The 21,616-nt window shown below is 40.1% G+C and overlaps 1 protein-coding gene across 5 annotated transcripts in view; it reads right to left on the minus strand.

Annotated features, from left to right (window-relative positions):
* Positions 1-1,343: 1,343 nt before the first annotated feature.
* Positions 1,344-21,616, minus strand: part of atp8b1 (ATPase phospholipid transporting 8B1) — a 142,041-nt gene continuing 121,768 nt past the window's right edge. For all 5 annotated transcript variants that reach the window (XM_043676317.1, XM_043676452.1, XM_043676628.1 and 2 more), the window contains 8 exons: positions 18,112-18,241; positions 15,899-16,181; positions 14,858-15,081; positions 13,425-13,508; positions 10,991-11,236; positions 6,281-6,419; positions 4,310-4,440; positions 1,344-2,343 (listed from right to left, as the gene is read on the minus strand). In XM_043676317.1, the coding sequence (XP_043532252.1) occupies positions 2,113-2,343; positions 4,310-4,440; positions 6,281-6,419; positions 10,991-11,236; positions 13,425-13,508; positions 14,858-15,081; positions 15,899-16,181; positions 18,112-18,241 (1,468 nt within the window). In that variant the 3' untranslated portion in view covers positions 1,344-2,112. The remainder of the gene's footprint in view (positions 2,344-4,309; positions 4,441-6,280; positions 6,420-10,990; positions 11,237-13,424; positions 13,509-14,857; positions 15,082-15,898; positions 16,182-18,111; positions 18,242-21,616) is intronic.

A 21,616-nucleotide genomic window follows, 5' to 3' on the forward strand; every position in this document is an offset into this window, starting at 1 on the left:
ATGTTCCAGATGTTTGGGAGGTCCAGAACTAAGGATACAGGATAGGCCATTCAGGACTGCCTGATTTGCTGTGCTTTTCCAGCACCACTCTAATCTCGACTCCGGTTTCTAGCATCTGCAGTCCTTGTTTGTACCTAGCTGATTTTAACGGAGATGAGTTCAGTGGGGCAGGAGCAGGCGGAGACAATGGGTCGGCCGGGGCAGTCAGGTTTGTGAATTTTGGGCAGGAGGTAGAAGCGGGAGGTGCGGGGTTGTGGGACTATGAGGTTGGAGGCGGTGGATGGGAGATCCCCCGAGGTGATGAGGTTATGGACGGTCTGGGAGATGATGGCTGTCTCCCCCTCTCTGCCCCCCCTCTGTCGAGGGCAGGTAGGAGGCCAGCACGGGGTGTCCAGGTGGATGGGGTGTGTTGGAGGCGGGAGAAGGGGTCGTCAGAGGGTGGGCGGGAGTCTTGGTTAAAGAAGTAGGCACGGAGGCGAAGGCGGCGAAAGAATTGTTCAATGTCACGCCGCGTGTTGAATTCATAAATCCGGGAGCGTAGGGGAAGCCCTGAAGAAGGGCTTATGCCCGAAACGTCGATTCTCCTGTTCCCTGGATGCTGCCTGACCTGCTGCGCTTTTCCAGCAACACATTTCCAGCTCTGATCTCCAGCATCTGCAGACCTCACTTTCTCCTCCTAGCTGATTTTAACCCTACTGCGAATCCTCTTGCAAGGATGCCTGCCTTAAAGAAGTTTTCCTCCTCTCTCTACAAGCAGCTCAGTGAGTTTCTCTCTCACTGCAACCCCCAGGTCATCTCTTCTGCCCTGATGCTCTTCAACCATGTCCTGAAACAAACTCGCTACCACAGCCACATTTGACTCTATGCTACTTTCTCTCCACCTCCACCCCCACCCCCATCTCATTTATCTCTCCACTCTGTAGGTGCCCTGCCTCTATTCCTGATGAAGAGTTTTTGTCTGAAACGCCGATTTTCCTGCTCCTCGGATGCTGTCTGACCTGCTGTGCTTTTCCAGCACCACTCTAATCTAGACATTCAGGACTGAGATGAAGAAAAATTTCTTCATCCAGAGAGGACGAGCCTGTGGAAGTTCTTGCCACAGAATGGAGTTAAGGACAAAATATTGAATGTTTTCAATAAGGAGATAGATACTGTTCTTGTGGCTAAAGGAATCAAAGGGAGAAAGTTCAGGAATAAGGTAATGAGTTGAATGGCAAACCATGATCATATTGAATGGCAGAGCAGACTCAAAGGCTAAACAGCACATTCCTGCTCATGTTTTCTATGATCCTATTGACACTTCTGGAATAATTAAACACAAATTGATACATTTTAAATGTTTGTTTAATCATCCTCTTATGGTACAGAAAAACGTTCCTAGAAATATCACTATATACACACATATTCTTTAATTTATGACAAAGGAGAAGTAATAAATCATTTTTAAAAAGTGAGCAAGAAAATTTAAGCTAATCTCCAATTAATTCTGAAAAAATATATTTAAGAACTTCAGATCTGAACATAAAAATGGCAGTGCAGATTGGTAATGCTCTTTTCTGGAATGTATATTTAAAAGCCCGGATAACAGAGCAGAAAATATAAAAAGGGAAAGAATGTTTTCATATCTTGTAAAGTATCAAATAAAAGGAACAAGGTTTTCATATTCTCAAAAATTAATAAAAATTGGTTAATGTAAATCTTCAATGTAAACATTAAAAACACCTCATCTGCTCAGGTATTCACTACAAGTCAGTAAAACAAAATTCAATTTTCTTTATTGCAGTTCTGTGGACAAAGGCCTTAATTTCAGGTCCATAAAATGGAGTCCATTTTGCAGCATAGTAACTGAGGGATGGTGCTGGTAAAGCAAGTCATTCCACCTTCAGGTTTAAAGGTAATGATGGTTGGCCCCTGCAAACCGAACAGTCCTCATCTTAGTTGTGTGCAAATTGGAAGCAGTCCCGATCTCGCAGTGTACATATGAGGAAACACATTCCAATCTTCCTCCATATTATCCTGAGAATTACGTATTTTTTATAAATCACGATTTTTCTGCCAAGTTGTTTATAAATACAAAGTAAGTCTTAAGGAGGCAACTGCACATTGATGGTTTCAGCTTGCATTTGCACCCTCTGTTTCATGTGTCCTACTACTGCTGACACCCGGCTCAGAGCGTATGCCTTTCTTTCTGATACTACGACCTGAAGAAATTAGGTCAGCATATCCTTGCTGATGTGAAAATGCATAGCCTGATCGACGAACAGATGCATTCCGTTGGAAAGACCTTGGTCTACTTCGCTTGGGCCGCAGTTCAATCTCATACTTTTTGCGGTTCATTTGAATCTGTCATGGAAATAAAAAAAATTGTTTAAAGCATTGCTGTCAATTAATAGAAGAGCACGCCGAGGGGTTCTGGCCTGCCAAGCAAACAAACTACAACAGATGTTTGTTGTAAAGTCTGAGTGTTCATCACTGCAGCAATGCAACATAAACAACAGAGACAACTATAGTAACATAGCTTGACACATTACAAGTTTGTTTTCATTTATGTATGGGAGTAGGCATCATAGGTTGGGTAAGCATTTATTGTTCATCCCAAAAGGCCCTTGAGGAGGTGGCGTTGATATGTTTTCGCCAACTTCTGCAGTCCATATGGTTTAGTTACACACACACAATGCCGTTAGAGAGAGTTCTAGAATTTCTTGATTCTTTTTCTAGTTGTCTCCAGTGATAATGAGCATAGTAATATTTAGTGGACAAAGTGCACAATGCAACTTTGAATGCACAACAAAACCCACCTCCTTGGCCCTTGACATACCTTTATGCCTTGTTAGTCTAATTTATCGATTACACAAAAGGCGATCTGATTTGCTTCCGTCCTTCATTCCCTCATCCCCAGTAAAACAATTACTTTACCTGGCTATTGCCACGGTCCTAGTATGGCATTCCCATTGTCACTCCCATGAAAGATGTGACACACTACTAGGTTGGCCACCCATCACTAGATTTGCTGAACCACTTCAATCAGTATCTGGTCCTGCTTTTGTTTGCTAAAATTGCTTATGATTCCAAGATTGTCCTTGAATTCAAAGACAAAACCCAAATTATTTTCCATACTATAAACAGTTACCTTAAACCCCTATTCTCTTGTCCCCTTCACCTTCCCCACCAACAATAAGTTCAAGGGGCAATCAGCTAACTCAGCCATGACTTGGTGTGACTTCACACTAAACAATGCTGTGAACATGCATCTTTCTCCACTTTTTCCCCCTCATGCCATCCCTCAGCTCACTTTGTGAATGTAATATTTTTCCCATGATCCTATTCCCACCACACTTCTGAACACCTAACTTTCTGTCCTAGTTCCATATTATTTTAGTCGAGACAGTTCTGTCCAGATGTTTGTTCCCTCCCCTTTAACCCCACCATCATGATGCACATCTTCGAAAAGCCATCACTTGACACAATTATCCATGGAAACTACCATTCCTTAGTCCTGCAACTTGAAAATTCATGTTTGCTGAAACTACTTTTAAAACCCTCCAAACTTGCCTCTGGTCCAATGTTGAAATTTTCTTCTTAATGTCACAAATAGAAAAACAGAATCCATACAGCGTGGAAACAGGCCATTTGACTCAACAAGTCCACATCGAACCTCTGATGAGCATCCCATCCAGATCCATCCTCTTACCCTTTCCCTGTAACCCTATAAATCCCATGGCTAACACACCTAACCTACACATCCCTGAACAATATGGGCAATATGGCCAATCCACCTAACCTGCACATCTTTGGACTGTGGGAGGAAACCAGAGCACCTGATGGAAACCCAAACAGGCTAGGGGAGAACATGCAAACTCTACACAGACAGTTGATCATGGGTGGATTTGAACCTGGGTCCCTGTGCTAACCACTGAGCCAGCGTGCCTCCCTACTTGAGGGTGAGAAAGGTCAATTTTAAAACCTCATCCTCCTCAGCTTGTCCAAAGCCTTTGATACAATGAACACCATTCTTTTCCAACACCTCTCCACTTATGTCCAGCTGGATGGGATTGTTCTCACCTGGTTCTTGTCTTATCCAACTAATTACTGACGATGCTTTCTCTGGTTCCCTAATGCAGTGTCAACTTAAAAATGTCTATTGCACAAATGAAATCAAGTAGTTACAAACAACTTCTCTGCAAGGAAGTGACATTGAGGAAAAATAATGAATATCCAAAATGTTAGTTTGTGAAAGTGGATTGAAACAAACCTTTCCAAAATGGATCGACAGATTAAACATGATTTTGACAACCAGCTTGTCACTTACTTTATCAGTCTCTGTGGGGTTGACAACCTGAATCAGAAAACGAACTGCAACAACAGGGAGGAGACTGACTGCCACAGTTAGTATAATGGTCAGCCATAGGTATGGCTGTCGAAGAGCATTGGGAGCAGCTCCTAAGTAAAGAGTACAGTGTACATTATTGCACAGTTAAAAGACCAAAAATCAAAACTGAATTTGAAACTGTTTTTCTGAGGCTAATTACATTGAATAAATGAAATAATGGACCATTTGGAACACAATTTAACACTACAGATGAAACTGTAAAGTACCATTAGTACCATTCCAAAATGGATCCAAATACACATATGCAGATGACATGCTGCAGTTTATTTTGTCAACGTTAGAATACTTTTTACGCATCCCATATCTTTGCAGCAACAAATTTGTTGGCATTCCTGCATGCAGAATCAATGATACTTTTTTGCCATGTAGTTTCTGTTTGATTCTGTGACTAAGTTAATTTCATTTTTACTTTATTTCAGCACTCCTGGGCTAGGGTTGTTGGAGGGGGTAAAAACAAGGACTGTAGATGCTGGACACCAGAGTCTAGATTAGAGTGGTGCTAGAAAAGCACAGCAGGTCAGGCAGCATCCTGCATGACTCTGCAGGCACCCTGCTCTATTCCTGATGAAGGGCTTTTGCCCGAAACGTCGATTTTCCTGCTCCTCGGATGCTGCCTGACCTGCTGTGCTTTTCCAGCACCACTCTAATCTAGACTCTTGTTGGAGGGGGTGATATCATACAATGATCTTATTTCTCATGACTGACTGTCATGTGCTCAAGTCTTTGGAGCATAGTGTAAACCCATCACCACCTAGTTCAGCAGTATTAATTCACCATCGAATGGATGTTGAATCCAAGTTATCTTCGTGGATCATTGAATACTTAAAATTTAAGGGTCAAAAATTATAAATCTTGGTCCACTTGAGACTGCTTTTGATGAAGGAAGGCAACTGGAAATATGCCACCTCTTCCTGAATATCTTGCATGAACTGGTATGGTACGTAAGGTTTTCAAAACTAAAAGCAAAACAGCTCATCAACATTTGGTCGATGTTTGCTTCAAATCCAATTATTTAGATGTGATAGACACTGACCTTTCTGGCCTTAAATCATTTCAACAAAGGAATGAGCATCAAAAACAATTTGGACCAAGCTGCATAAGTCAAATCACATACAAAAACATCTCTCCTGGACAATAATGTGAAACATACACAACAAATACTCATCCACATAGAAAACATACTTCAATTCTCACTTGTTTTTCTCTATAGGCTGAAGTGCAAGGGCACAATTATCAGGAGACAATGACATGGGTCAGTACTTGTTTGGCTCTATATTAAACAACTTTCACCAACATCAAGTTTTGTTAGTCATTTATGTCTCTGAGAATTTTTGTGGCTCAAATGATTTATTACACATCAATTTAATGCTTGTCAGTGCTGTGAAATGAGCACTTTTCGACATTGACTATTTGTCAGTGCCAGAACACAAACCAACTACTGAGTAAAACCCTCTCCAGTCTGTCCAATAATGCATCTAGTCTATGCACACAAAAATTGCTCCCAATTTTACATTAATTCTAATGCTGCCATTTCCCATACTAATAACCCACATCTTTGGTCCGTGCATTTTTAAAAATTGATTTGTGCCATCTATCAGGTTGAGCTATACTTCAGGAGTCAAAATTTAAAATTGATTTAATACCAACAAAACAAAATTTTTCTCATCACTTTGGGTAGAAGTTTTGGAAGAGACTTTTCTGGATGAGAAGTGAAGAGCAGCTGTATTTTATTGCATCTCATTAACCATTCCGGTTCAATGAACAAATTTAAATGACTGATTTATTTCTTCAAACATAGATGGTAGGTAGCTTAAATGAAGTATAAACAAATTAGACTATAGAACCAAGAGACCTATTTCTGAGCTATAAATACATGGCAACATAACTGACCAGTAAAGGTAAAAACTGATGGAAATAGGATGTGGATTCCCGCACTGTGGAGGTCAAACATGATTGCAAAATATAGAACAATACTTCCAAAGACTGAAAACGCATTGACAAATGTCCAGTAGGAGGTGTCTAGAGCAATCTGCAAGAAAAAAAAATAAAATTTGTGAACATAATATTTAAATGAGAAGGGTTATATGTTTATCAAATTTCTACAAAATGTAGTCAAAAAAATCATCTTCACATTTGTCCATTTTGTGTTGTCAGTATTACAACTGAAGAGATAACCATTTGACAGTGACACCACAGATTCACTCTAACGTCTTTGCTCATTTAATTAAAATCTAGATCAATGACAGAATGAAATTTGCTAAGCTTGCTGAAAAACCAAGACGAGAATTTGAGGCAGAAGTAATGCTCAGGTTATATCAGAACTTGCTGTTATTAATGAGCAATTTAGTTGTTGCACTGAGTTAAATATAGCAATCAGGAGGTTGCTATACAGGTTGCTCTAGGAGACAGGGAGGACTGCAGAGGCTGCATCATACTGGTATCTCACCCAGAGACTGCACTGAAATATATTATATAATGTGAAGTTGCAGTTCTTTTTCAGATAGGACAGAGATTGGGCACTCAGGGGTTAGGTTCACAGAAGTTAATACTACTGCTTTCCTTGACCTATATTAATAACTTGGTTGATATGGCATAATTTGAAAAGTTGCAGGTGGCACAAAGCTTGAAATTGTCAATCTCAAAGGGCAGCGATAACTTTTGACCAGGCTGGTGGAACAGATGGAATAGACACAGAAGTGTGAAGTGATGCATTTTGGTCGGAAAACCATACGACATAGGAATGGAATTGGCCCATTGAGTCCACTTTGCCATTTAAATCATGGCTGATGGGCATTTCAACTCCACTTACCCGCACTCTCCCTGTCGCCCTTAATTCCTTGAAGGCACTTAACATCCCAGCCTCCACTGCACTCCATGGCAATGAATTCCATGGGCCCACCACTCTCTAGCTGAAGAAATGTCTCCTCAGTTCCATTCTAAATTGACCCCCTCTAATTCTAAGGCTGTGCCCATGGGTCCTGGTCTCCCCGCCTAACGGAAACAACTTCCCTGCGTCCACCCTTTCTAAGCCATGCATTATCTTCTAAGTTTCTATTAGATCTCCTCTCAACCTTCTAAATTCTAATGGATACAATTCCAGGACCCTCAGCCATTCATCGTATGTTAGGCCAACCACTCCAGAGATCATCCACGTGAATCTCTACTGAACACACTCCAGTGCCACTATGTCCTTCCTGAGGTGTGGGGCCCAAAATTGGACAGTCTTCCAAATGGGGCCTAATCAGAAGCACATCGCTGCTTTTACATTCTAACCCTCTTGAGATAAATGACAACATTACATTCACTTTCTTAATCGTGGACGCAACCTGCAAGTTAACCTTTAGAGAATCTTGGACTAGCACTCCCAGATCCCTTTGTACTTTGGCTTTATGAATTTTCTCACTGTTTGGAAAATAGTCCATGCCTGTATTTTTTTTATCCCCCAAAGTGCAAGACTTCGCATTTGCTTACGTTGAATTTCATCAGCCATTTCCTGGAACACTCTCAGAAACAATCTAAATCTTTTTGCAACCTACCCACCTCCTCAGTACTACCTGTCTGTCCACCTAACTTTGTATCATCAGCAAACTTCACCAGAATGCGCCCAGTCCCTTCATCCAGATCATTAGTATATAAAGTGAACAGCTGTGGTCCCAACACTGAACCCTGTGGAATACCACTTGTCACCGGCTGCCATTCCGAAAAAGAACCTGTTATCCCAACTCTCTGCCTTCTGTCAGACAGCCAATCCTCAATCCATGCCAGTAGCTCACTCGAACACCATGGGCCCTTACCTTACTCAGCAGCCTCCCGTGAGGCACCTTATCAAAGAAGGTGATAGATAAGTCTACATAAATAATATCACTGGGTTTCCCTGGTCTAACCTACTTGTTACCTCTTCAAAGAATTCTAACAGGTTTGTCAGGCACGAACTCCCCTTACCAAGTCCATGCTGACTTGTTCTAATCTGACCCTGCACTTCCAAGAATTTAGAAATCTCATTCTTAATGATGGATTCAAGAATTTTGTCAATAACCAAGGTTAGACTAATCAGCCTATAATTTTCCACCTTTTGTCGTGATCCTTTCTTGAACAAGGGGGTTATAACAGCAATTTTCCAATCATTTGGGACTTTCCCTAACTCCAGTGAGTTTTGAAAGATCACAATTAATGCCTCCACTATTTCTTCAGCCATCTCCCTCAGACCTCTAGAATGTAGCCCATTGAGGCCAGGAGATTTATCAATTTTTAGACCTTTTAAGTTTTCTAGCACCATCTCTTTTGTCATGGCTCCCGTACTCAACTCCGCTCCCCAACTCTCTTTAATTGTTGGGATATTACTCATGTCTTCCACTGTGAAGACTGACGTAAAGTACTTATTAAGTTCTTCAGCTATTTCCTTGTCTCCCATCACTAACCTTCCAGCAGAAATTTGGAGCGGCCCAATGTATACTTTTGCCTCTTGTTCGTTTCTTATGTATTGAAAGAAACTTTTACCATCATTTCGAATATTACTGGCGAGCCTACCTTTATGTTTGATCCTCTCCTTCCTTATTTCTCTCTTGGTTATCCTCCATTTGTTTTTGTAGTTTTCCTAATCTTCTGATGCCCAGTGTTCTTGGCCACTTTATAGGCTCTCTCTTTCTCTTTGATACCTTTCCTGACTTCCTTTGTCAGTCATGGCTGTCTAATCAACCCTCTCTCCCCGATGGATAATCTCTCTTTTCTTTGGGATGAACCTTTGTACTGTGTCCTCAATTATACCCATTGTGGCTATACTGTCTTCCCCACTAGGCTCTACTTCCAGTCAATTTTCGTCAGTTCCCCTCTCATGCCCTTGTAATTACCTTTATTTAACTGTAACTCCATTACATCTGATTTTGCCTTCTCTTTTTCAAACTGCAGACTCAACTCTACCATATTATTATCACTGCCTCCTAAGTGTTCCCTTACTTAAAGATCTTTTACAAAGTCTAGCTCATTATATAGCACTAAGTCCAGAATAGCCTGCTCCTTGTGGGCTCAGTGACCTTGCCTTTCTGACATGCCCTATTTCCCGGGACATCCTGACCACCGTTAGGAGGTCTGTACATAACTCCATTATGGGTTTTTTTGCCTTTGTGGTTCCTCAACTCCACCCACATAGGGTCAAATGACGTGGAGTCTATGTCATTCAATGCCATCGATTTAATTCCATTCTTAACTAACAAGGCCACCCCCTCCTCCCCCCAGGAGAGGTAATAGAAATTGAAGGGCACAACTATAAGTGGGGGAGGGGGGTGGGGGGTTGCCCACAGCAAGCTCCCAAAAACAACAATGTCACAATGATGCTATGACCAAATTCTCTGGTTTTGATAAAGGGATAAATATTGGCCCGAATACCATGATTACTCCATTTAAAATAGTGTCATGGGATCTTTTACATCCATCTCATCAAGCAGAGGTACACTTATTTAAATGTTTCATCCAAAAGATGGCACATCTCAGACTGTAGCACTTCCTCAGTATTACATTAGCCTTGATTTTTATGCAGTAAGTGGAGCAAAATGTTAAAATAACTCATGGGTCAATGTGCTCTCTGGTGATCCATTGCATAAATTCAAGGTCAGGTTACAAGACTATCTTCAGGGATAAAGGAACTTCAGTGATCTGGATTGGAGAAGCTGATATTCTCTTTTGAAAAGGTGAAAAAGAATCTAAAATCATGATAGAACATAGAGAAAAATGGTTTCCACCCGCAGAGAGATCAAGAATCAGAGAACTCCAGTATAGGTGAATGACAAAATAATCAATGGAAACTTGGACAGTGGTTAAGATTTGGTGTGCATTGCTTAAAAAAAAACATGGTGGATTAAGATTCAACAACAGTCTTCACAAGGGATCAGGATAAGTACCTAAAGAGAAAGAATTTGCAGGACTATTAGTAACGGCATGAGAGGACTAGAGGAGTTGTGGTTGCAAAAAGCAGATATGGAGACCACACATCCTCTCCTGTGTTATAATTATTTGTATGTTCTACTTTCACATGAAATATCCTTAAAAATTCAATCTTGTCTAAATATAATAATTCTTAATTACTGCTAATCAAACTCTCCAAAACAGAAAAAAATTAGCATTTTCAGATCTAGATTATAAGTGTTAAAGATTATAATTAGGTTTGGAGAATTAAAAGATAGTAAAAGTTAAATAAGCCTTATAAATTTACCTTATCTCCTTTCCCCCAATTTGACGTTGCAACAATTTCTCAGTTGATATTTTATACATTGGTTTTAAGGAAACTATATCTTATTCACATGAGCTATTATTTTCAGGAAGAAGTGAACATGCATTTGAAGGTCCCTCCATTTTGCTACACTTCTCAGTAAACTACATTTACCATGTATTCCCTTACCTTAGTTACCAATACCTAACCATATGACTTCATACTTGTATGGATAATGCTCCCAGCCTCTAATATATGGTTGACAAGAAGTGCCAAATTACTTGAGGTAGTGGAGGCCAGTGGTGCATAGATAAAATCCTAAACGAGCAGACATTCCCACCTTTGGATGATGAGAAAAATGGAAATAGCATTGGATAGCCCACAAAACATTTGCTTACCTGAAAATTAACAGTTATGGTGAGAGATGAGGCTGTAGTGACTGCAAACGACTGGTAATCTGTTGGTGCCTCACCATCTTGGCCCATTGTTTGAAGGAATGCTCCGTAAGGTATGAAGAAAATGATTAGGGATACAATAATGCCGTGAAGCAAGCTGAGAAAAAACTTCTTAAAATTGAAGTAAGAACCTTTCTGCCCAGGTATATAAAGCGTTGGAAAACTAAGACTCAGTTTATCAGTGACATCCTATAGACAAAGGAACATAAGAAAGAAATTTTCAACAAAGAGATACGGTGCAACATTACAAAAATACAAAACAAACTATAAGAGCATGACAGGTGTGGCGTATTTTAACCTCACATTGAAAAATTGACACTTCAGTCTATTGGTTTGGACAGGGATTTAGTTTAGGTGGTATTATGCAGGAGTCGAAAAATGTGTTGCTGGAAAAGCGCAGCAGGTCAGGCAGCATCCAAGGAGCAGGAGAATCGACGTTTCGGGCATGAGCCCTTCTTCAGGAAGGGTCCCACAGAAGGAGTCGACAGAATTATAGTCCATCAGCATCAGTAAAGTCGCCATAGTCCCAGAGACCCCACACTGCTCTTTCAGTAGAGAGAGACAACTGATGATGGTTTGACCTAAAGATCACCACGCCTTAGATGAGCAGTTAGGCTGAGAAAGAGAGATATTCATGGTAACCTCAGATGGTGTGAGAACTGAATCTATGCCACTGGCATTACTCTGGATTGCAAAGCAGCCATGCAACCAACTGAGTTTATCAGCACCAGTTTAACATTTTCAAACAACCTGTGGAGGAGATTTCAGAGGATGTTGCCTGGGATAGAGCACTTTACCTATGAAGAGAGGCAGATGTTTTAGTTAGATCAGAGAAGGTCGAGAGGGCAACCTAATATAGTGTATACGATTGGTGGGGCATGATCAGGGTGCATGGAAAGCAACTGTTCCCCTTAGTTGTAGGGTCAGTAACCAGGGGAGCACCCTTTTCAGATGAAAGGCCGGAGCTTTACAGGGGAGTTGAGGAGAAGGTTTTTCAGAGTAGGAATGCAGCTAAAGGCAGGTAACTTCACAACCTTTAAGTATTAGAATTAGCAATTAAAATGGCATGATATTTGAGGTTATGGGCCAAATGTTGCAAAGAGTGTAGAGTTAGCATAGCGTTTGATTTGAAACAAAACTGGATAAGCCAAAGGAACTTTTCTATACTGTATAATTCTATGATTCATTTTTATCAAACACAATTCCCACCTCAGGTGACTAATTGTGTAGAGTTTGCACATTCTCCCTGTGTCTGCGTGGGTTTCCTCCAGGTGCTCCGGTTTCCTCCCACAGTCCAAAAATGTGCAGGATAGGTGAATTGGCCATGCTAAATTGCCCGTAGTGTTAGGGGCAGGGGTAAATGTAGGGGAATGGGTCTGGGTGGGTTGCGCTTCGGCAGGTCGGTGTGGACTTGTTGGGCCGAAGGGCCCGTTTCCACACTAAGTAATCTAATCTAATTTAATCTAAACAATGGAACTTCTCAGCAGAAATCATAGATGCATTACAAAATTGTGTGCCATGTCACACGAGGCAAATTAAGCTCAAATGCCCCCAAAATTCTGGTTTTTAGGAGTATTGTAAAGGTCAAGAGATTTTCTAACCAATCTGTTCAGGCAGATGTTATGACACACCCCTGGAGCAGGTAGGACTCGAGTCCAGACCTTCGGGCTTAGATATATGAACACTACCATTGCTCCACAATTGCCCTTAAGGGAGGCAGAAAGGAACAAGTATAGAGAAGGTATTTCAGAGATTGGGGTCAAGGTAACGGAGGTGGAGTGGATGCAAAGGATATTAGAATTACAGAAACATACATATCAGAGGGTTACAGTCAGTCAGTCATTATGGCACAGGAAAAGGCCATTATGCCCACCAATGCTATTCCCATTCACTGTGGAGTCAGCCCATGCCCCTGCTATATCCCACAGCTCTTCAGAGCGTCATACTAGACTCAAAACATTAATTCTGTATTCCTCCATACAGATGCTGCCAGATCTGCTAAGTTTCTACAGCATTCACTGTGTTTGTTTCTGATTTCCAACATTCATAATATTTTGCATTTATTTATATATGACACCATGGTTGTGGACAGACTGGTTCAATTTCAAGATGGATGTCAGGGAGAGGAATTCAGTGGTACATTGGGAAGAAGGTTTGGAACAGTTACTGAGAACAATGGCTATAATCTTGATCATATTTCAATACAGCAAAGTTGCATCCATCCAGTACTTGATGTTAACAAGCATTCAATTAATTTAGTAACTCTGGCTGTATCACGAGAGATGATGGTGAGATTGAGTGGAGTGTGGTTAGCCTCTGGTACATACACATTCACATATTATCTCGCCATTGAACGTATGAATAAGTTGAACAATACCTGGTCAAGCACTCCAACGACCAATACTGGAAGACTGCTGTACAGAACATTGTATAGTGTGATAAACCAATTCTCGTATGCAGTCTGTACACAAAGAAAAACAGCAAGAATAGCTTTTTTGTTTAATTCTTCAAATCATGATTGGTTCGTGAAAATAATGGAATGCATGTTTATCAGGGTGGAAACAAACTACTTTAAAATGTCAATGTATGTTGCCAGTGCCCAAATCCTTGCGACTTGTTATTCCAACTAATTTGAGCATCTTGAATGCCCTCAAAGCATCCTTGAAGTGGTCCAACATATTAAACAGTTCATGGGAGACCCTGGTTTGTGGCCAAGCAAAATGGAGAAGGCTCATTTGAGAAGGCACCAAGTACATTTAGGGACTTCATTAGGGACATGTCAAGGTGAAGTCAAACCATGGAGCGGAAAGTGAAGCAGTGAAACTTTCCAGCAAATCATCTACCCACTTTTTCAACCACCAATCCTCCCACATGTCGAACTGAACACAAACTTGAGTGGAAGAAAGTCATTCTTGACTCTGGGGGACAGCTGCCAAAGGAGGATTGGCAAACCTTGGAGCCTATTATCTTTCATGTTGTACCATTCTTCAGATTCCTTTCTGCAGGTTCACCAGCCACATTGCATCTTCCTTTTAAGACATACAGATTTCCATTACGCATTGCTGTCAAGTGTTAACTATTAGCCATTCACAAAATTCTCTCTCTGTTCAGGAGCGAGATTGCAGATTGGAAGCTCAAAATATTTAGAGGAACAAGTAGCAAGGAATTGTACACAAGCACAGTTTAAAATCATTTACTACGATCTCCTGGATGCTTCAAAACAAATTTAGCCCACCTAAAGTTCAGGGTGCCACCACAAGTATAGACAAACAGAAAAATGGCTTCACACAAAATGGTTAAGTCAATATGCATTACTCAAAAATCAAAATTAGGAAACACAATTGAATTGAAGAATTTAGACATATGAAAACAAAGAATGACTCCAACTCTGAAAAAAGAAAATAGATATTTCTTTGGGACTAGCAACTTCTGAAGTATTTCAATGTAATGGAATTATTATTAACTTGAACTCTAATTCTCCTATTTTTCTATTAATTGCAAATAATTAGCCAATTAAAGTTTAGTAGTAACAAACCTAATTGTCATAATTTAAAGTCTTTGATGCCATATATTCATCAGTAGTAATAATGCAACTTACTTGCTTCTTTCAAAAGCTTAATAAAATTTGTCTTCTCTGCCATGCTTTTCTTACTCATTTTGTCCTCTTTTTCATTTTGATGTTCCCATTCAGTGGAGTGTTATTATTTTAACCATACTATAAAGCAGCATGTTATATATTGTTGCTGCCATTTGTCATTTACTTATAAGTTATAACATTTACTTTGCATCAGTCTCAATAATTGTCTTTACCTGTGCAGAAAATCCATTGAAAAAGGAGTACCAAAAGTGAACCAGTGTAAAAGCAAAGTTCTTGTAGAAGAAGTACGTTAAAAACTTGCACATTCGGATGTATGACCACCTCCCATGGACCAGGAGTAATCGCTTCAGAAAACGAAACTGCCCAAAAGCATAGTCACTTGACATGACAGCCTGCATGCCTTCCTGACCACTGATTCCCACACCAATATGAGCAGCTGTAGCATGGAGGAGTAAAGACAAGACTGCCGGTCATTAAGGTTAAACACTGGATTTTTCTTCAAAGCAGATTGAGAAATTCATCTACCATGATTTGACACATTCTTTTCATACAAACGCCCTCCGTTGTCCTTGAGTGAACCTATTCTTTTCCTAGTTACCCTGTTGCTTCTAATATTCATATAAAATGCCTTGGGATTTTCCTTAATTCTACTTGCCAATGACATTTGAATACCCCCCTTTATTCCTCCTGTTTTCTTTATATTCTTCAAGGGCCTTAAGAGTGTACACCATTGCTGCCAACAGTCAGAGACTGAGAGGTCCTACAAATATATCTTCAGATAGTTTGTGAATGCCCAACTCATCAATTTGTCTTTGGCTACACTTGTAACTTTGATGGTAGCCTGCAGCGCAGTACTGATCAACATTGCTTTTTAAAAGAATAACAAAATAAATTTCCTTCTAAAGTAGATCATAATTAGTAGAATTAGTAATGATCATCATGCACTTCTGAATGTCTCGGACAACAGTATTTCTAAAATAAGGATGCAAGTGCAGGACAACATTAAAAGAAAGCATGTGGTTGTGTGTTCCAGACTGCAATTGTACCTCAAGGAAATTTGTACCAAGCCTTTAAAAGGACCAGTTCAAAATTGAATTTTTGTTACATAAAACTTCAAAAATTCCTTCTTTTGCGAAAATTCCATCTAACAGTACAGATGGGCCCTGTTTCCTTTCTTCAGAACATAGACACCAAAGGAAAACAGTAATGCAAGAGACCTTTATACTGCCTGTCACTTTTAACTTGCCACTTACTTTTAATCATGTTAACATCATTAGCACCATCTCCAATTGCCAGTGTAATGGCTTTCTTGTATTTTTTCACCAAGTTCACTACCATGGCTTTCTGTTTAGGGGTTACCCGACAGCAGACTACAGCAGTGCACAGGCAGGCTAAATCCACAAAGTCTTTCTGTCGCTTTTCTTTGGCAGCTTCATCTTTCTGATCCTTTTCAATCTGCATCTTTTTCTCATCCTCGGTTTTTGGACGCCGAAACCATTTGTTTTTCCTTCTTTTCTTCTCTCTGAGAATTTCGTTCTGGAAAACAGTTTTACCATTGTAATAAAGGAAATGTTGCAGGTATTTATCCTCTTAAATTGGATCTGCTATTCAATTGGATCATGGCTGATCTGTGATCTAGCTAAAATTCATCTTTGCACTGTTCCCTGCAATATTTCTGGTTAACAAATCTATCAATCTCAGATTTGATCTCAACAATTGACCATTGTCAAGATGACAGACTAAGAGACTTCCAAAAGTCCTACTATTGTATGCATTTGTTACCTAACTCCATTCCTGAAAACTACTGATGTGAAGTTCTTTGGTTCTGAACTCCCTAATAAGTACAAGTAGTTTCTCAACATTTACTCCACTCCATTGATATCTGGAAAACGTCAAACAAAATCAATCCTTAACTTTCTGAACTCCACTGAATAAGTCCGCAAAATAAGAACAGAAAATGCTGGAGAAACTCAGTAAGGTTTGCAATGTTTGTGGACAGAGAAACGGACTTAACTATTCTAAAGATAAAAGCACTGAAAAATTGTTGTTTTTATGCTGGTAACAGAGGGAGAGGAGAAGCAAGAGAAGCAGGTGATGAGGGTGGCCAGAGCGAAAGACTAAGTGCTGATGATGGTAAAAGTGAGATGGAGATGTTAAATAGCTATAACAATTAAGTGTGAAGGAAGATAAAACGGATCTGCTCAAACATGATTTATGTGTGTACATGTACGAAATGGAGGACAGGCTGAAGTTGTTGATCCTGAAGGCTGTCATGTGCCAAAGTGGAAAATGAGATGCTGGACCACCAGTTAGCATTGAGCTTTGTTGGAATACTATAGGCCCAGGATGGAAACATTAGCATGGGTGCAATTTGCTATAATGAAACATCCAGTAACAGCAAGGTTGGTGTCCACTCTTTCAGACAGAGCAGACGTGTTTTACAAAGTGGTCACCTAGACCCTGGTGTTGGATCTGGTTGAAAATACCAGAAAGATAACCAGCAAATGATAAGAGGCCTGACATTGGGCTGCTTTGTGAATGGAATTACACTGAGGTCAAACAGATCTGCTAAGAGTTAAAACTGCAGGAAATCAGGAACTGCCATCTCTACTTGTTATGACATACATTTGGACAAAACATCTGGGACTGCTTGCATGCACTTGGACAAAATGTTCAGGATTGGTCCAGTGCGCAAGTAATTCCAAATAAGACACAGAGACTTGTGTATAAAATGTCTGAAGAAATCCCTTTGTTCAACAACACTTTGAAGATTAACGTTGTGTAAGAAGGTACCCTACGTCAGGAGGTGTGGTGAAGATGTCAAGCAGAGCTTTCAGCCTGGTGAGTTGCAAATTCTCCCAGGTAATAAAGTTTGGGTTTAGTTACAGAAATTAGGTAGTGAAAGACAGTGACTGAGATATCTCTAGTAGTTAAAAGTGTGTGTTATTCATTTAAGTACTTAATAAATGAATGGTGGTTTTATAGAGCTCTAAATGACTCTGCGTTTCTTCGTCTATGTATGCATTGTTGTCTCTCAGAGACAGGCAACACTGGAATAAAACCCTAGTTTGTCTAATCTCAATTTGTAACGGCGGAATCCTTATATTATTCAATTTAATCCACCCTCCAAACCCAACAGGCAAAACCAGCTGACTTCTAGAGATAATCTGCTAAATAAGAGAACTCAAGCTTAGTTCAAAGCTTGATCCATTTTCCAGCACCAAGGAAAACACGCCTGGGTAAACTAATCTTGTTGGGCCAAATGGCCTGTTCCCATACTATAGGGATTCTATGTTCTTTGAAGTGTAAAATCAGCACTGCATCTGATCTAGTGAATTTCACACACAGATTTGGTTGCTACCACACCAACTCTCCCATACATGTCAGTTTGTGCTAGAAATCAGTTCAGATATACGCTTCATACGCTTTGCAATTGCGATTGTTTAGTTTGTAAAATATTACTTACCAACCAGGAACCGGTGATGACCATTGCAGGTTTTACATCCTGAGGAAAAATGGTGTTTGCATTGAGGATTGTGTTTGTTTTCCCTTCTGCCATGTTTGTCCTGTTTCTTTGCATGGTGTTTAACATATCACTGAAATGTCAATTTAACAAACTTTAAAAATCTCATCACATCTTACATTTGATAGTTAGTCATGCAAAAAAGCAAAACTTACAAGATGGTCATGATTTGGAATGCACTTTTTACTAAAAGTAGAACAAAGAACACATCCACTCAGGTATGTCTACGAGATCAGGCTACCATGGGGAGGGAAACTCAAACTCAAGTACTGCATACAGAAAAGGTCTCGAAGACATATGTTGGCTTTGTTAGTTAACACAAAATTCAGTGGTTAGCACTCTGCCTCACAGTGCCAGAGACCTGGGTTTGATTCCAGCCTCGGGCGACTGTCTGTGTCGAGTTTGCACATTCTCCCGGTGTCTGCGTGGGTTTCCTCCAGGTGCTCCAGTTTCCTCTAGTCTAAAGATGTACAAGTTAGGTGAATTGACCATGCTAAGTTGCCCATACTGTTCAGTAACATATAGGTTAAGTGGGAGAGATAATCTGGATGACAAATTTGATTCAAAAGGACTGACATGTTGTAATAAAAAAAAGAACACACAAAGATTGTGTTCTATACCTTTAAGGGAGCTGAAATTTCTGGTTAGCACAGTGTGCTGAACAAGGTGACAATATAACATTTGCTCAAACAGCTGCACGGTGACACAGTGGTTAGCACTTCTGACTCACAGCGCCAGAGACCGGGGTTCAATTCCCGCCTCAGGCGACTGACTGTGTGGAGTTTGCGCATTCTCCCGGTGTCTGCGTGGGTTTCCTCCGGGTGCTCCGGTTTCCTCCCACAGTCCAAAAATTAGGTGAATTGGCCATGCTAAATTGCCCGTAGTGTTAGGGGAATGGGTCTGGGTGGGTGGCAGATCGGTGTGGACTTGTTGGGCTGAAGGGCCTGTTTCCACACTAAATAATCTAGTATCTAGCTAGCTCAGAGCTGTGTTGCTTGGGTACAAAACAAATTCAAAGTCGGCCAATCATTTAAATTGTGTCCCAAGATACCAAACTCCAATCAAGTTTGAATTTAATATTTTGACAATATTAAAAACAACAAAATGATCAATGTTTGGGGTATAAATATCATACATTTCGAACAGTTACCCAGAATGGCAAAGAACACCAATAAAAACAGAACCATGCAGGCTGCTTGCAAAACTGCTCTTTTATAAGGTACCTTTATCTATCAAAGATCTGTGAAGCAGAATCCCTAAGAAGAAGAAAAGACAGAGGAAAATCCAAGCTGCCTAGTTTTGAAGTGTGATTGTAAATCGTAATCAGGATTTTTATCCGACCAGTATCGTACAAGGGAAGGTAAAAGATAGGTTTAGAGAATGGAGTGTAAATAGTTGTTTGTTAATTATTCTCTGTTAGACCGAAAAAAAAAGTTGTTAATTTTTACTTTACGCAGTGACTTATAGTTCTTTCCTCTCAAATTTTAACAGATTACAGCACGGCGTGAATCTTTTCTGTGTTGCTGGTTTGAATTAGCAGAAGGGTTTATCCCGTGACGTAACATGATGAAATGCTGTAAATTGAAAAGCTCATTTGCACAATTCTCCAAAAATACTGTCCTGATGAGGAAAACTTACAAGTTGATGAGGATACAGAAAATTATGCAAGTTCTTTCTGAAAGGTTTCTTGAGGCAAGACAGCTGGTTGTTATTCCTAGAGATGCAGGAAGAGTCCAGCCAAAAGCAACATGAAGAGTACTATCTTCTGATCTAAGAGGGAGAAACCTTACAAACTATGTAACATGCAAAGCGTTTTTGCAGTAATTGATTAAAAAGTTAAATGAAAATAAAAGAAATTGTCATTTGCAAGCAAGATGAAACTCCAAGAACTTGTGTAACTGAACTCTAAACCTTAAGAGTTGGCTTTTACTGGTTAAGCCTTATATTGTTTCTAAGATGGAATCTTCTGTGGTAAATTATGACAAAAGGGGAAAATGTTGCTTGTGTTGTGTGTATAAGTTAGTTGTTAAAATGTTTGCACTGTTGAAATTTGATGTCTTTGATCGTGTTCAGGGAAAAAAAAATCAATGCCATTCTAAGCTGTTTTCATGTGAGTGGTGTCATTCTGTGGTCAGTTCTGAGTCACTTCAACTTCCCAGAGCCTAATCATCGACAAGGCACAGGTCAGGAACGTGAAGGAATACTTTCCACTTGCCTCGATGAGTGTAACTCCTACAATATTCAAAAAGGTTGACATCATCCAGGGCAAAGCAGCCTGCTTGATTGGTACCTCATTTCACCATCTTGAACATTCATATCTCTTCACCACAAGTAATAGCACAGTGTACTGTGCCTACAAGATGTATTGCAGCAACTTACCAAGGGTCTTCACCAGTATTTGGTGCCTGGAAAGGACAAAGGTAATAGATGCATGGAAACATCATCACCTACAGGCTCCCCTCCAAATCACATAATGGATCAACTTGGAACTACATTGCAGCTCCTTCATTCTTGCTTGGTCAAAACTCTGGATCTCTCACTCCAAAAGGGCAGATGAACTCTAGTGGTTCAAGAAAAGGACTCACCAACACAGGGACAATTAGAAATGGGCACTAAGTGCTGGTCTTACTAGTAATGCTCAAACCCCAAGACTTAATTCAAAGAGAAGAGTCAATAATTTTCTTTTTCTCGATACCACTGCGGAGGGTGGTTCTTTTGTTCACGTTAATGCTCTCACCACAATGTGAACAAACTTGGAACTATCCGAAAAGCCAATATCTTTAGCCATTGCCTGCTTTCTTTTGAACTAGCTCCGCTTCATTGGAAAACTGTTGATTAGAAAGCCACAGTACTGGATATCTGCAACTGAATTTCATATAAATCTGCAACCAGAAGATAAATTACATACTTCAGTGGGCACAGATGCTGGACCATAATTCATTTTTTCAAAAGTAGTAAGTTTCAATTTCCAAAGTAAAGTGGCATAAAATTGAGGAATCTAAAATTGGTCATCGCGAGTTCTGCTTTGAGGTGGAAAGAAGCTATTTTGAAGGTGAATATAAAAGCGTCAATGAGCAGATACTAAATTGAAATTAAGTTTGGACTCAATCCTTTCAAGGTAAATCTAGATTGTCTTAGTTTAAAGTTTGAAAAATGTGTTGCTGGAAAAGCGCAGCAGGTCAGGCAGCATCCAAGGAACAGGAGAATCGACGTTTCAGGCATAAGCTCTTCTTCAGCTTATGCCCGAAATGTCGATTCTCCTGCTCCTTGGATGCTGCCTGACCTGCTGCGCTTTTCCAGCAACACATTTTTCAGCTCTGATCTCCAGCATCTGTAGTCCTCACTTTCTCTTAGTTTAAAATTTCCCAAGTTCTTTTTCCTACATGTTCATTACACATAAATTAAGGTGACAGCCCTTGCCTCTCAATTAGCAAGTCATTGATGCAAG

The sequence above is a fragment of the Chiloscyllium plagiosum genome, chromosome 1 (assembly GCF_004010195.1).
Source record: "Chiloscyllium plagiosum isolate BGI_BamShark_2017 chromosome 1, ASM401019v2, whole genome shotgun sequence".
In the NCBI taxonomy this organism is placed as follows: Eukaryota; Metazoa; Chordata; class Chondrichthyes; order Orectolobiformes; family Hemiscylliidae; genus Chiloscyllium; species Chiloscyllium plagiosum.